The 17,839-nt window shown below is 25.8% G+C and overlaps 1 protein-coding gene across 1 annotated transcript; it reads left to right on the top strand.

Moving 5' to 3' along the window:
- The first annotated feature begins 131 nt into the window (after positions 1 to 131).
- Positions 132 to 17,135, top strand: LOC129976076 (autophagy protein 5-like). Its single transcript, XM_056089447.1, has 8 exons — positions 132 to 274; positions 756 to 870; positions 3,223 to 3,353; positions 5,651 to 5,729; positions 7,165 to 7,327; positions 10,929 to 11,020; positions 15,090 to 15,201; positions 16,417 to 17,135. Exons 2-8 carry the CDS (start codon positions 760 to 762, stop codon positions 16,539 to 16,541), a joined length of 813 nt encoding a protein of 270 aa, XP_055945422.1. The 5' UTR covers positions 132 to 274; positions 756 to 759; the 3' UTR covers positions 16,542 to 17,135.
- The last annotated feature ends 704 nt before the right edge of the window (positions 17,136 to 17,839 follow it).

The raw sequence follows: 17,839 nt of genomic DNA, 5'->3' as shown, positions 1-17,839 counted from the left end.
AATTTACTTAAAAAGCTAAAATTTTACTTAGAAATGTTTAATAGTCTAAGAATTCATTATTTTGTTTTTATTTACTCTTCTGTATGATAAGCCAGTGAGCTAGATTAGTAATTTTAACTATTGAGAAAAAGGACTGGCAATACTTTTCTGAGTTTTACTATGGCAAAATGTAAATATTGACAAATAAACGTACTCTCATTTTATGTATAAATATACTTTTTTTACAAATAAAAGCCTTTTAATGCAGCTTATTTAGGTGCGAAGCAGAGAAAACGTACGTATGAACTATTATTAGTATTTTTTTATCATGTCAAAATCTGCCATTCCTATAATCGGTGTTAAGGTTTTCTCATACTTTTCATTTTGATTTATATTTTCATTTTGTTTTTACGAAGTAAGTCATTGGTTTATATTTTGATTCTGAACTATCATTAGGATTGTTAAATTTTTCTCTAATGTAACTCGTATCATTGGAAAATTACTGACAGTTCAGCACTATTTTTGATACTATTAAACTAATTTCCTATTAAGATGGGTAAAAAGTTTTCACTGTATTCATTGTTGATTAAAAAATACCTAAATAAGGTTAAGTCTAATTTACTGATGTTTTTCTTTACTTAAAAAAGCTTATTATTAACTACTTTTAACTGTTCATCAGAATTATATTGCATTCTTATTGATTATTCCTGCTGAATTTTTTTTATATTCATTCTTGTTAATCAATTCTTTTCTTATATATCTCTAATGTTTTTTAGTAAGATGGCTGAAGATCGTGAGATATTAAGAGAAATATGGGATGGACAAATTCCCATTTGTTTCAGACTGGCTTCAGAAGAAATTTATACTCTGCAGCATCCAGAGCCATTTTATGTAAGTTTAAGTTTTTTTATGTTTTTTAAAAATCGTTTTTATAATATTGGAACAAGTATATTTAAACAATAAGAGTGTATTACAACATTTTTATGATTATGTATTTTTTGACAGTGTACATTAAACACTTTAATATATCTTTATTTTTGTGTTGTTGAAAGTAAAAATTAAAAGGTTTTACTTATTTTAATTTATTGCTCTTTGTATGCTTGATGAATATAATAAAATATAAATTAATATATTTTTATTGAAATTAGTTGACTTTAAAATTTTATGTATCATCAGCCTAATAAGATAATTTATAATTTATCTTTTTAATTGCAATATAATAATTCCATTTTTACTATAAAGCACAGAGATAAAAGTTATTTTTGATATTCAAAACAATATTATTTTATCTAATTTTTGTGCAATGTTACATATTTTTTTTATTCTATGTGGGCAAATGAATATAGATTTTCTGGAAAATGTCCTGTGTTCTTTTAATTTAAATTTGCAATGTCCAATGAAGTTTATTGAATTAAAACTAATTTATGTGCATAAGATTTATATTTGTTGGTAAAACTGTTGAAATATTTTTTAATGTTGTAATGTTGTCAATTAAAAATGTTGTCATGTTTTTACAGATAGTAATTAATCACCAAACAGATTGGCAAAATTTTATTACTTTATTGTTGTGTTCAGCAAAGGCATGCAATTAACCTAGAAGTTTGACAGTGTTGTGCAGTTAATACGTCAAGGACATTTTTTCAAACTTTTACATCATGTTTGCATAAAACACATTTTGTGTTATTTTATTTTTTGTTTTAAAATATTCAGTATTTCATCTGTAGCATATTGATTTTTAAATTTCAATAAATATTACTGTTTAAAGATTCATTTTAAATTTTACTGTTGTTCATCTTGTGAATTTATTAAAAGTTTTCTTTTTATCAACCTTTTATAAAATCCTTCAAGCTTTAAAAAACTGAAATTATTTAAATGTTATTTCAAAACAAATATATCATTTTGAAAGATATATTTTCATTTTGGTAAGATATGACATTGTGTCATTTTAAGGCACATTAAAAGAAAAGTAGGATTATGATTCTTATAATGTTATCCATATTCTTAAACTCTGAAAAATTTTTTGGGACTGACAGTCAATGCCAGCAGAAATCTGGTATAAAGCTGTTAGCAAAAATTTTCTTTGAATGCAACAGGAATGATAAATCAAATGATGTTTAGTCATGAATTTCTTTTAATAAGTTGAACCTTCAGTAATGCAACTTTTATCTATAGAAAGTGCTATTAGGGCTGACATTTGCAATTGAATGAAGAATGTTTGTAGAAGTCAACATATGTCTCACAGTCTTCCAGTGTGATAGTGTTCTGAATCATAAACATGCGAATGTATTTAATTTGTCATTACGAAATAAAAATACATTTATTCATTATTGGAGTATTAGATGCTGCAGTGGAGGCTTTTGTGAAATAAAATCATTAATTAGCTGTATAGCATATTATAAAAGCCTGTTTTTATATTATTTAATAGTTTGCCCTATTTTTCATACAAGTTTGCAATACAGCTGTGTTTATGGAAAATAGTCCCTAAACATCGCGATAAAATTTTGCAAATTATATGATTTAATGTTTTCTTTCACAATCTGCTTCATTATGATATAAAGAAAGAACTGTCTTTCCTTCATTGTAATGTAATCCGGGACCATTTTTTTCATTGGGCAACAATGCAAATGAGTTTGGAATAGTTACATTCAATACATATCCACCATTCCAAATTATACATTTTTTTCCTGAAGAAAATGGTACTTTATTATTAGATTAGATGCAAATGGAATATAAATGCAAACATATGCTGATACTTTGTATAGAGAGTAGGAAAATCTCACAAATATTTTAGATGTCATTCTGTGTTTAGAAGCTACTCTGTTACAGGATTAAGTGTATCCTCATGGTAATAATAGTTCCTAAAGGTCTGCTGTAGTATTTACAGTGAGAAATTCTCATATACTTTCTCTTCCTTTTTGCCTTAATTTCTTATTAATATTTTTTAAAGCAATTTAATGAAACATTGAATTGATATTAATTCATTGATAATGGTGAGGTTTAAAAAAAAACAGATGAATTTTAATTCTTCCTGTGTCAAAGATTTATTTTGCTAATTTTATTCATCATCTTGTAAACTAAAAGAACTAATTGAAGTTAAAAGCTAAATTGTAAAATAAACTGTGATCGTGAAAGGAATAAAGACTTTCACATCTTAAGATATCATTGTTATTCCTGCATATCATATTAGTGCTTTCTGCAATGAATTTTTATGCTTTGAAGTATCATGCATTTTTTACATTTCAGTTGATGGTGCCTCGTTTAACTTATTTTCCTCTGCTTTCGGACAAAATCCAGAAACATTTCAGTAATCATGTCAAAGATGACATTGTTGGTGCAGAAATGTGGATTGATTATGACAGTCAACCTCTTAAATGGTTAGTATTAACTTTTTGGAACCATTTTTTTTTAAAATTTATGTTTAATGGAATAATTATATAAACTGAAAAGAAAAATCTTAACTGGTGTGTGAAAGTTTTTTTTTTTTTTAAATGGAGAGCTTGTGGATGAATTAATATGCAACAAACATCAGGATGAGGAAAATAAAAGAACTGAACCTAAACATTCTTATATCTATGAACATTGTACTGAAATTTATTAAATTCTACTTTTGAAGCAAGGATTTAAAACAATGTGTGATAGTTTAAATATATAATAGGAATTTCAGTCAAAATTTATTTTTCATTTATTTATTATGATGTGATCTTGTTTTTAATAAATCCAGATAGCTTGGATAAAAGACAAAGGTTCTATATATTTAATGTCTATATACTTGGTTTTTATGCTCTAAAATTTAAAAATTAATAATATTTTAAGGAAAGATATTTTTTTTAAATGTAGAATATGGTGTTCTGTTCAATAATTCTGTAGAATTTGGTGCTCTGTACAATGTATATCTAAAAGTATTTTTATTAAACTGTTCACAAGCTGAAAGAAATGTAGCTCTCAAAATTGCAGATGATCTTCTCACCATTTTACCCTTGAACATCAAGTTTATGATGTTCAAGGGTAAAATGGTGAGAAGATCATAAGGTAAGGTAAGGAAGGGTACCATTGAACATCAAGTTTATGATGCTCAATAGTACATTTGAAGTTTATGAACCCAAGTCATAAACTTCAAATGTACGATTGAATCTAGGGATGAACTGCCTAATCTTGTAACTCTGAAAATAAAATTGCTCAAAAAAATTCGAAGCTCGAGAAAGAAAAAATAAATCCTGCATCATAGTGCACTCTATATTCTTCAATCAAAAAGGATAAGCAACCTTTGAAAATGAACTCTGAGAACTGGAATTAAAACTAAAATAAAAATTCAAATCAAAAGTATTACTGAAACCTGAATTGCAACTGTTCTTCATAAAGCTAACAAATGTTGAAAGAAAACAGCAAATAGAGAACATGCATTTTTTGGTTTATTTGATTTAAAATATTTATTTTCTAATGAAATGCCTACTGATGTTTTAATTAGAAATACAAATGCTAATAAGCATAAGATATGTTGTAATTTAATTGGATTAATTAGTGTTGGTAATTAATATTTTCTAATCTGTATATTCATGTTTGCTTTTATATTTACTGTTTAATTTGTATTACATTTAACTATATGAGGCATGTATTGTTCATTAGAGCATAATTTTCTTATGTATTTTTGCTAAATAAACATTGAGGGAGGGATTGTTAGATATCAATGTTCATTTTCTCCTTCTTAACCCCCTTTATACTAAAATTGAATGTGCCATTATGTAAACTGTCAAAGTTTTAGATGCGCTAAATGCTAGATATTTACATCTTATGTATTCATCATAATTGAGTTACTATCCAATGTTGTTTTTAAATTTCCTACCTGTTCTTCTTCATTAATCTCTTACTGTAATGGCTGTATGTGTGTTACTGTATAAATAAAAACTTTTGATGTTTTATAGTATTTGCTGAGAAAATCTCCAACACTCCTTTTCTTTTTGACTTGGAATGATTTGCTGCTTATCGCTTTGATGCCCCCCTCATTTTATATAGAGAAGCCACAATTCATTTCCATTTCATTTCATTTTAAATTGGCATTATATTTACTTCAAATTTGCATCTGAGTCTTTATGAATTTTATAAAATTTTGCCTCACTGCTCATCAGATTTCAAAAATATTGAATATACAGATATACGTTTTATTTGAGTTAAGATATGTTCTCAAAATTTAGTTTGAAGAAATTTTATATATATATATATATATATATATATAATTATTATAATCTATTAAATGCTTAATTGTTAGGGATTGTTTTTTAATACATATTCTTGAAGAATTTGCTTCCTATTATTGTACGTAAAATAATGCAACTTAATATGAAAATTTTTTGCATATGTAGTACTTTTTTATTTTTTGCAATAATGATACAGTAATTTAGAATTTTCTTTTGGCATATGCTTTTTTTTAGACTGCAAACTTACTTTTTTAAATTTATAAGCTTTTTTTTATTTTATTATCAAAATTTTTAAAAATAAAGTTCATCTTTTTTTATTATTATTTTAATCTGTTATTATGTTTTATATTTTTCCTATGAATTGTCTGCTTCCTAATACAATCATAACTTTTCTTTCCGCCATTTCTTGAAAGGCTAGTATGCAGTTTCTGAAATAAATATTAATCTAGCAGTTCTAAGATTGAATTAATTTCTTTCAGGCATTATCCTGTTGGATTACTTTTTGACTATTATGGTTCTGATGCCAAACTTCCTTGGAATGTAACTGTTCATTTTAAAGTAAGAACATATAGTTTGATGATTGAACTTGCAACTAATATTATTTTAATTGATTATTTTTGTATTTCTGATTTTTTTTTTTTTTTTTTTTTTTTTTTTTTTTTTTACAATGTGTGTACTTGTGAGTAAGAGAGACAAAGATAATTTCTAAAATTTCCATTTTTTGATGGACAATTTTCTGAAACATTTGTTGTTTGCTTTTTTTTCTTATGCAATTATGAATTATGCCTGAGTTTTATGATGTGAATTATAATCTTTAGTAAGTTATGCTTTTTCCCATTGCGTTCCTTTGACTTTTTTTTAGTAAACAATTAATCAAATTCAAACTCCTGAAGTGCTTATTAATTGAAAGACATTTTCCCTTTGAAGTTCATATGAAAGTTATGATCTCATGTGTATGTAATGAATTATATTTTAAATTAATGAAATAATAATATTTTTATTCTTAATAAAGTCAAAAATTACTGTTTTTATCTTTTCTGTTAACTTTAACTTGTTTTTGTAACTGAAGTTAGGAGTTTTGAATAAAATCTTTGTAGGTTCAACAAAATAATAAATTACTAACAGATGCTCGTAAAAAAATAATCATAAGTTTTAAACTCTCTCTATCTAATCTGTCAGTATGAATTCAAATTCAAAATTCTTCTGTAATTTGAAAGGTACCAAATCAAATAATTTTTTAAAGATGAATTACAAAGTTTTACTGTATTATTTTACATGCATATTTTATATTATGAATTTTCGTTGTTACTGTTGAAAATATTTAAATTAATTTTTATGTCTTAAAAAAACCAGTTTTCAAACTTCAAGACTTCTGCTGAGATAATCTTTTATTTTAACCCATTAATGCTCAACTTAAATATATATGTATATATTGGTTACAGCTGGTATCTAATCAACTGGAAAATATTTAAAGTAATATGATTCAAAATTTGGTTTAATCCTAATCAAACAAGTATTTTAGACAAAATTCAAACATGCGATATCTTTGGTATCTGAAGATGGTGCCAGGCAGAATTTTTTAACTTAAAAAAAATGTCCTATAGCTTTGCTAGCAGCGGGAACATAGTAGCTTAATAATAATAATAATTGATTGCTTTAAAAATAAACATATTCTAGTAATATTTTATAATTGAGCCAAAATATCAATTATTCTCTTTTTTTATAAAATTTTCTATGCTTGTGTAAAGATAAATAATATGTATTTAGTACATTAATTAATAATATGTATTGCATATTATTTTTCTAAAGATAAATATTATTTATTTACAGCATTAAAATCATAATCATTAATTAATTTTATTGTAAATAAATGTAATAGCTGTATCCCAATTTTTTTCATTTAATTCTGTAGTTTTTCAAGTAAATTTGGAATTTATGTAACAGTTGATTGTGTAGTTATATACTGCTGCTAAATTTTAATTGAAAATTTCAGGATTTCCCAGAAACTGAATTGATTCACTGTCCAAATAAAATGGCTGTGCAGTCACACTTTATGTCCACAGTAAAAGAAGCCAGTGCTCTGAAACATCGTACACAATTGGTACAAAGTATGTTACCCAAGGAACACAAGGAACTTTGGCAAGGGTTTGAGAAATGTATGCTTTTGAATTTCATTTTATATCTTTAAATGGTCTTTATCATACTTCTTTATATGTTTCTATAAAAATGATAAATAATCAACTTCCCATGTACTTTCCCCATTCTTGACATTGAAAGTCTGTAATTTGTGTTGAACAATTTGTTGTTGTGAATATATTTTCTAAAAAATTTTAGTTATTTATCATGATTTATCACAAGGTGACCAGCCGACTGGGAATTTATATATATCAGTTAATTCTTATTGAACTTAACAATTTGCTAGTGTGTTTTTCATAAGTAAAATAAAACATTGTTGGCAACAAGAGAAAATCAATGATTTATCAATTGTCAAAAACAATAGCTAACTATGTTTATGCATATGTGCCAGATGGTGGAAGATTTACTTTTAATCTTTTTTGAAGTCAAAATTTCATCTATGTAGTATCATCAATACTGTATTTGAAAATTTCTTTCAATTCTGAAGAACAACTATCCTACATCTAGTTTGTAATTGATTCTTACTTAAATTTTGTGGGCTGTTCTCTGTCAATTAATCAGTTCATTATTTGCCTTATTTTTATGTTCTGTATGCTTATCTTTAAAAAAAAATGCTTCTTCACCCCTTTCTCTTGCAATATTTATAGAATTGCAATGATAATCTAATAGTTTTATAATTCATTAATTTATCATTGTTAGATTGAGTTGCAATTGAGGTTAGATTTAACATTAAGCCAAAACGATTGTCAGGAAAGTTGGTTAAATTAATATTTGAAACATAATGAAAAAAAATTAACAGCCATGTCTAATTTATTGTTTATATATAATACCCTCCCTCACCTAAAGTTTTCACTTGCTTTTTTTTTTCTTTGAGGCATTAAATTGAAATAATTAGCAAAAATGGTTTTGTTGTTGTTTTTATGGGAAAAACCTGAGTAAGACCAAATATCATTAATGTCATTATTTTTTGTTTTACTGGACTTCTTTTATTTAAAAGAAAAAAATATCCCCCCTCCTACCTTTAACCTCTTAACTGGGTATCACAAAATATTTCATTGCGAAACAAATTGAATATAAGGTTATTGCCCAGTTAAGAGGTTAAACAGTAAACCAATTGCAAATAATAACATAACAGTAAACCAATTGAAGAAGTGAAAATATGAATATTAAATATTAATATTCAAAGTTATTTTAAATTGGATATAAAATGTTGACATTTTATGTTCAATTTATGCTTAAAAAATGACAATTCATTTAGTTTTTGAGTATATAATTTCCATAACAATTTATTGTAACTAAATAAGTATTTTACCAGAATTAATTTTTTTATCCACTTTGGGGATCTTTTTGTGGAATTATAAAGTATTATATGTTAGAAATATTTTCTTAAAACTTTTTTTGTCTTATTTTTAAACATTATGAATACAAATATTTTACTAAATTCTTCAAATGGACAAATGTTATGGATGACATGGAATTTATGTTATTATTGATATTTCCATTTAGCCTTTTTTTAAAATTTTTATTCTGCATTTGTTTAAAATTCTCCATACATTCAACAAAATGCTTCATAGTTTAAAAATAATATTAATATTATACAAAATGTTCCATAAAAAGTAAATAATTTCTTTAACAAAGTGAAGGAAAGATGGGAATAGAAAGGGAAATTTTTCTAAGTTAAAAAAGTCTAAGTTAAAAAATTCCTTCTTTCCATCATTTTTTTAAAAAATTAATATCTCTAAAATATTTTTATTTTTATATAAAAAAAGAAAAAAAATTGATGATAAGGATATATATATATATATATATATATATATATATATATATATATTTGTATGTTGCGAAGCATTCTGCTAAGGTTCAAATGATTTTCTTATTATGGTTTGTGAAATAAAAGTTAATGCAGTTTTGTTATCATTCAATAATAATTTATTATCATTTATTTTGATTGAGTGTTTTCATTTTGTGTTTATAAATGATTTTTTTACTATTAATGGAATTATTGTTCAGTTCTGATTTACATATTGATAAATAGTATGGATATAGAAGCTCTAGGGGAATGATTCACTTTATTTTTAAGCACTCTGTCAAATGTGCAGTGCTTTTGTGGTGCATCTTTTGACTATTTGTCATTTTTACTAACAAAGCCAGACTAAAAGTCAGTGTAGAAGGACATGCATCCTGTAGTATTTGGCTGATATGTTTGCAGAGGAAAGAAAATTATCTACATAATTGAAGCCCTGAAATTCAATAAGTGAAAATGATCATTTATGAGCATTTAATTTTATTTTACATTGATTTTATTTAAGAGAGAGTAGAACAATTTTTCACATACATTTAAGAATGTATTTTACAATAAATGCAAAAAAAATTAAATAAATCAACTTCATTCTGAATTTATCAGATTCATCCAAAAAAAAAATTTAGAGAAATTTGCTATTAAAGCTGGAAATATAAGAGAAAATCAAATACCAGAAATGGTGGCCTCTTTGTACCATCAGACATTATACACTTGTGTGGAAATATGATTTCAGGGTTTTCTCAATTGAATTGTATATTTTTTTGTAATAATTATATAATTTTTTTTATGTATAATAATTTTCCAAAATGCTTTTTGTGTAAATTTATCTATTTTATTATTCAATTATTTTTATCTATTTTTACTTTTCAGTGTTTGTTTGGCGCAATGCATTATTTTATTAACTTTTTTTTTTTTTTTTTTGCTTGAAGCCTCTGTTTTGGCAGGAGGTATTTAAGAGAGAGGCTCTGATAACTTTATAGTAATCTCAGCCACAGAGAGTCATGGATTTGAGGTCATTCAGTAAAATCTCCATTCATGCACACCTATTCATGTTAACTGTGTTGTAAATTAAACATTGTCCCATTCGTGAGTGTAGAAGTTTAAAAGAAATGTACTAGTTCAAGTGTCATCATCATCTCACTGCAGTTCAAAATTATGTGATTCATCCCAAAGTGTACTTTGTTTAGCTTCAAAATAGAATGTTAATACACCCAACTAAATGAAGCTGAGCTGAAAATAGCATTATCATTATTTCACTTTCATATTTTTCTTTTTCATCCATATCTCCTATCAAAATGCATACTGTTATTGAGTAGCAAAGAAATACTTTCAAAGGGAAACTACCATTGTACTTTTCTGTGTAAGATTCCAAGAGAGAACAAAAAAGAAATTTACAATCTAAGGATGCAATTAGTAACATATGCATTTATGCCAAATATTGTTATATATTTATATATAGAGAGAGAGATAGAGAAAAAAAGAGGGGAAAGGACAAGTTCTATCTGAAAATGTTGCCAAATGATAAAATGAAAGAAAGAAATAGATTGTAGTAGAATTGAAAAGCTTTTAAATATCACAGCAGCATTATTTACTTTAAATTTTGTTAACTTTTTTTCCCCTTCCCTACTATTTTTATTATTGATTTGTTTCAAAATTACTATCTCTATGTCTTACAATTCCTTTGTAACTTCAAAACAGAATATTAATCTAAAAGTTAAACCACTTTGCCCATTTGTGACTGAGTTAAGTCATGAAATAATTTATGTTGTTACTTTTTTAAGAATTGTATTTTTTTCTAAAATGGCATATCTCATTTTTAGATAAATTTGAGCAATTCTGGGCCATTAATAAAAGACTTATGGAAAATCCCGGTGAACAATACTTCAAATACATTCCTTTTAGATTATATCAGGTAATATTTATGATGGTATATTTTGAAATTTTTGTTTGACTTTGTACTGAAATTACTGAAATTTATATAAAATATTCTAAATAAATGTTTTGTATCTTCTGCAGTCAAATCTGATCAAATTATGAAGATCTGAATATTACAAGTTTAGAATAGTCAGCATTTTCATAATCTTTGAACAGTCAACCTATTTGCTGATAGATGTATCTTCTTTGAGATGGTCATTAAATGATCTAAAATCGCTCGTTATTGTAAGATAGTAATATTCAAATTTTCTTAACTAACTTAGTTGCTATAGAGTGGATCTTTCTTTTTATTTAGAACTCATCCCCTTCAGCAATCAGCTGATTTTCTGATAATATTGTTTATAATTAATTTTTTTTAAATTGTGTAAATATAACTTCCTTTCCATAATTTCACCAAATTATTAGACACTGAAGCCATGTTATTTTAATTAGTTCTTCTAATGTTCTGTTAATTGTGTAGATGAATTTTTCAAATAAAGATCAGTTTCATAATTTCTAGGTGCTTTTAGAAACATAAATATCCAGTTCATGTATCTTCTAACTTTTGTGATATTGTTACTCCATTTTTTTTTTATTTGTTTCATAAACCACATAGGTATTAAACAGAAATTTTGTTCTTTAACTTTGTAAAATGAAAAAAAAAAAATAATTCAATTAGATAGTTAATGAAACAATTACAATGGTTTTAACTTTAGGGCAATAATGCATTTTGATGTTTGGAACCAGACAAAAAAATATTTTAAAAAATTGCAAAAATTTGCATATTTATTGAATTTATATCATAAAAAGACAATTTTTAAAATTTTGAAATTTGAAATTACTATATTGTAATAATAATTTTCAGAAATTATTGCAGGAAAACTCCAGACTTCTGTTTAATTTTTAATTTATTAAAATTTTAACTATAATTTCAAAAAAAAAAAAAAAAAATCCTACAAGATGCACATTTTCGACCACCAATTTATACATGTGCCACCTTTAGTAGTTGTAAATCATATGGTCTGGCCTGTAAAGTGCCAACACCATACACATTCATCTTTATTATTAATATATATATATATATATATATATAGAGAGAGAGAGAGAGAGATAATATGTTAAAACTTGTGGTATTTGTTTACATATTGATGAATCTTAATCAACCTTCTATTTTGTCTCACAATTTGATGCATGCAAGACTATGACTCTATAACATGTTATAGAATAATATAGTAGAATAGTATTGTAATAGTATTAGCACAGCGCTAAACTTTTTTGGCATAATTTTATAACTGAACTGTAGCTCCATAATTTAGAGTCAAAAGTTTTCTCTCATCACTTTGATGATACATCTTATTTGACTGAAACTTGCATGTATTAGATTTGAATTTAAAGTTCAGAATTAAATAGGAGCATCATTTACTTTATGCTTCAAAGCAATAATTGATGCAATTGGTAGTTCATAGTAAATGGAATCCTAGACTTTGTAAAAATAGCATTAGGGATTAATACATTTGAGTCTATTTGTAATTAGATTAAATTTCTTATAAAAGTATAATACTTTGTTGCTTAATTCAGTTTTTTTTTTTTTTTTTTTCCCTCTCTGTTTATCCAAGTGTTTCAGACCAAGAAAAAAAAAGTCTTTTGAAAACTGTTCCTCTTTCCCCCTTAAATACCTAATTTTTAGAAGTTAATTTGCAAATGAATTTTAACTTTTATTTTGAAAAAAAATTAAGGGGAAATTTTATAAAAAAATCATATTTTAAGTATAGTTTATGGTTTAAAAAAACAGCAGTTGTGATAAATGTCGACTTAAATATCTTATATTTAACACAGTATTTCAGAATAAAATATAGTATTCTCATTTGTAATTTCAAATGAAAGGCATGTGCAGTCACAGTTAAGAAATATAAATTTGTGTATTATATATTTCATTAGCATTTATACTGCTATGATTTATGCTGCTAAATATTGAAATAGATTTAAGAGCATTTTTAATATACAATGGTGGCCAAAATTGTGGACACTTGAAAATTTTTGTTTTCTAACTTTGCATGCTTATATAAAATGCAACGTTTCACAATAGGCAAATCTTATATATCATTTTAAAGAGAATTTAATGCTGATGTCAATACAAAAAGCAAAATTCAAATATTTACAAAACAAAGAAGTTGAGCTTCAATAATTGTTGAGATATATTAGATGCTGATGACTGCAGTGAGTTATCAGTACTTAGTAGGGTAGCCTTTATTTTTTATTGATGTTTTATTGAGATGGCGAGAAGTTTAAATTCTTCCTTCGTTATTGCCTTATACCAGAAAACAATTATAGTTGCAGTTAATTTTCCTTTAATTGATGAATGATTCATATGTGCAAGAGTTTTCAAACGGTTGCAATAAGTTCTCAATAATTTTGAGGTCAGGATGGTTTCCTGGCCATAATAACAATTTAATTAATACTAAATCATGCTTTCGATATTTTTGTTGTGTGGCAAGGAGTTGAATCCTGTTGAAAAATAAATGATGTGTTGTTGGGAAAGAGATCACTGATGGAAGGTTAAGTTTGGCTCTAGAATAGTGTCAGTGTATTTTCTTGCATTTAATGTCCCATCGATAACATGAAGGAGACCAATACCGTCTGCTGACATGCAAGACCAAATCATTACACTAACTGAGTTCTTTATAGTTGCCTGAATGCAGTCAGGATGTAGCTCTTCGCCTATTCTATGTCTGTCATATCTTCGCTATCACTATCGAATAACTTCATCTAACTTTGAACACTGATCATCTGTCTAATTAAATGTGTTCCTTTGGCCATTGCAATCTTTTTATACACTGCTGTAAATTGAGATAAAGATTTTTCGTTGAATTCTACCTCTTAGTCCGGCATCTAATAATCTTCTGATTATTCTTGAACTGACATAAATGCCTGTATCATTTAATTGACTTCTGGTGGCTGCTGATGACATTCTTCTATCTGGATGATATAATCATTTTATTCTTCTGTCATCAGCATATGTGGTACACCGTTTTTAGCCATTCCCTGCTTTGTTTTTTATTCAATTTGTGTTCTGATATCGTAAACAAAACTTTTGGACTTCATATGTAGTGACTGAACGATCCACTTGGCTTGCAATTTCAGCATAGGAAGGACCACATTCATGTAACACAATAATCTTAGTTCTCTTTCTAGGTGTCCAAACTATTTTTTTATTTGATGTCATTGCTTCTTGACTGAATATTAGAAATATTTACAAAAATTCCAACTAAATATTAAAAAGTTTAACAAAATTTCTAACTTGCAATTTGATTACATAAAAAACAGTCTTCTTTCTACAATAATGACTTGTTCCAACTTTAAACATGATGTTAACTTCTGCTAGCAGTTATTAACAATTGGTTGGTTCCTAAAACAAGAACAGTGATTTGTCAGAAAAGTTAGAAACTAAAATCTACTTCATCTTTGTGTTTGTTATGCAGTTTGAATATCTAATTACATCAAATTACTAATCTAAATCACATTGAATTCTCTTTAAATTGATATGTGAGAGTTTGCATTTTGTGAAATGTAACATTTTCTGTAAGAATACAAAGTTAAAAAACGTAACGATTTTCAAAAGCATCCACAATTTTGGCCATCACTGTATATCCTATTAGCAACAATAGACATAACACCTTCAATCTTGTTTTCATAATAATTTAGAAGACAAGATTTATAGAAGATATCTTGTCCTAACAAGACCTAGAAGATATCTTGCTTCAAGGCAACATTTAAGTTTCAAAGGGAAATTTTATATCTTAATTATAATCAAATGCAAGCTTTTAGATTGATTTAACTTAAAATTAGTGGGAAAAAATATGAAGAATATTTTATAATGAAATGAATGAGTGATATCTGGCTGTGATTGTATTTTATAACATTTAAAATGTATTTATCATTAAGTAACTATAAAATACAGCTTAGATGCTGAATTTTTAATTTTTGATATTTAGCGTACCAAATACTATTTTAATGCATATTTCTGAAATGATTTATTTATTTATTAATTTTTTGAAATTATCTGATAGCCTGGTGTTTCTTTAATACAAGCATTAATCAAGCCTATTCAAGAATCTGGAGAACAAAATTTGCTCAGGGATTTGTTGAAAGCTATTGTACCTGATTGTGTCGATAAAATTGGTAAGCTCCATGTGTCCCCCCCCCCATATCTGTTTGAAGGAATATGTGTCTGTAGTGTGTATGAAATTTAACATTCAAATATATATAAGCTTAATTATTTGATTTTAAATTGTTTTAACTGAATTTCAAATTTCCAGAATCAGAATTCTAATTATTTATATCTTTATATTTGTAATAAATACTCTTATGATTCAAATTAATATTCTAATGAATGCAGATAGAAATGAGATGATGATATAAAATGAAAAACCCTTTCTAATTATAAAATGATAATAGAATGTTGTTCTATGAAATAGAACACACAATCAGAATGGTGAAACACTAAATATTAATGATATTTGTTGGTTGGGAATTTATCTAATCTAAAATTAGTGCATCCTTAAATGAATGATTTGATTATGAAAACACAAGAAAAATATTTTTACTTTTTAAAATAAATTATTTTATTACTTTATAATTCTATTTGCTTTCTTGTGGGAATGTTTAATAATAGTGAGATATAACATTTATTAGAAACAATGTAAGAAAAGTTTTAGGTGGACCAATAATGCTGGTTTAGAAATTAGTTAATTCAAACTCAAAGACACTTTAATTTTAGAAGCATTCAGATCTTTTGGCTTTATATTGCATTCAACATCTAATTATTTTCACATTAATATGTTGTATTGTGTGTAAATATCAAATCAGCTGTTATTCAGGAAAAGCCCAATATCAACTGTAGTAGCACATTTCCATTACTTCTTTTTTATGCATGTGTGTGTCTTGTTATAATTTAAAAAGTCTTTTAATAATTGTTATTAAGATGGAAAATGTAGCTGAATTTTTAAGAAAATGAAACAATATGTTATAATGAGCAATGTTCTCTTACTATCATTTTGAACATATTTCACACACAATCATATATGTAACAATTTCTAATCATCTATGGTCTAACTTCCGAGTTGCTCTATTATTTTCCCAGTGATCAAGACATGTTCTAAGCAAATTTTTTTCTAATATTATATATTCTCTCACAATTTCGTCTTCCTAGTTAGTATGCAGCATTACAATTGTCATGGTTTTAACAAAGAAAATTTGACCACAGATAAAAATGTGACTATATTTTTAAATTATTAAAGAAATCCTCATATGTTTTCATTAAAAAAAATATTTTGTACACACACACATGCAATCTATTATAATAATTTAATTTGTATGTTATGGTGTGATTTACAGGAACCAAATATAAATTGATATTGCAAGGAATTGAACCACCTCTCAATATGCATCTCCAGTGGATGAGCGAACATCTTAGTTATGCTGACAATTTCTTGCACCTAGTACTCCTACCAAAGGATTGAATTCCTTTAGATGATAATCACTTCAATCAAAATATTTAAGATGCACTTCACCATCAGTAAAGCAATGGCTATCCATAACTTTTACTATTTTATATCTAAAGAAACATAAATTGTAAATACTATAAAAATAATGCTAATTTTTAATTAAAAAGTTAATTACTTTTTGAGCACAAATCTTCTCTATTATAGTATTCTTTGTAAATAAATAAATTTAGAATTATAATTTTTATCTAAAAGGCAGCCTGTTCAAATTATTACTTATTTTGTCTTGCCTGCTGTTGTTTATTTATTCATTCATAGATGTATTTGCCCATATCAATTCATTTAAAATAATTTTCTTTGAAAATGTATATTTATCTTTTAGCATTTTGCAGTGATATAGATGTGCATTTTTTTTACCATTGTAATGAAAGGCACATATTTTAGTTTGGATATTTCAGCAATTAATAAGTAATTAAATCCTGCAATTTTAAAGTTACTTTACCTTTATGAATTTTTTTCCTTAAAAATTTGAAGTCAATGAAATGTTTCAATTTTATTTTTCGTGAATTATTCTGATTTATGATATATCTGTGATATCTATTGTGCAAAGCTTTTCTTTTGTTAAATGTAAGAAATCTTCAAACTTCTCCAACTTTAATTATTTGTGAATATTTTTTTGTAAGAGCTTAAAAAAAATTGTAATAAATATCTAAAAATTATCTTGTTCTTCATAGTTTTTATTAACTGGTTTTTGAAATCCATCTGATCAAGTTTTGGAATGTAAATACAATCAATCACTGTCTCATTCCATTTATTTAATTTTTCATTGAAACAAAAATTTAGATAAACATCCAGAAGAATTTAAAACTTGGGCATTTCTTATATTTCTTTGATAGTGTTCATAAATAGATACAAATAGGTCCAAAAAAGAATGAATGCTAAATTTGTTATTAGGAAAGCCTCAAATGTGTCTAACAATTTAAAGGATGAAGTAAATCGAATTTTTACAGTGGAGTGATTGTTTCTGTGAAATATGTTTAGTTTATTAATTTCCTTATTTAGATTTGTGTAATGAAAGGATTATTTTTCATCTATTAATCTCAATTTTATCAGGGTGACAGCATAGGTTGATATGGCCTCTAATAATTTCAGTCACACTAAACAGGCATTTTAGTGGTATAAATGCTTTTGTAAACATTATGGCTAATGTTGCACATCTTGTTAAATACGTTTTGATAGCTATTAGAAAACAATCTGATAATTAATTAGAAGATATGTTTCAGATATAAAAATAATTTAAATACAAAATTTAGAGT

The sequence above is a fragment of the Argiope bruennichi genome, chromosome 7 (genome assembly GCF_947563725.1).
Source record: "Argiope bruennichi chromosome 7, qqArgBrue1.1, whole genome shotgun sequence".
Classification (NCBI taxonomy): domain Eukaryota; kingdom Metazoa; phylum Arthropoda; class Arachnida; order Araneae; family Araneidae; genus Argiope; species Argiope bruennichi.
Note: the sequence above shows the minus strand (reverse complement) of the source record. Positions and strands in the feature narration are given on the sequence as shown.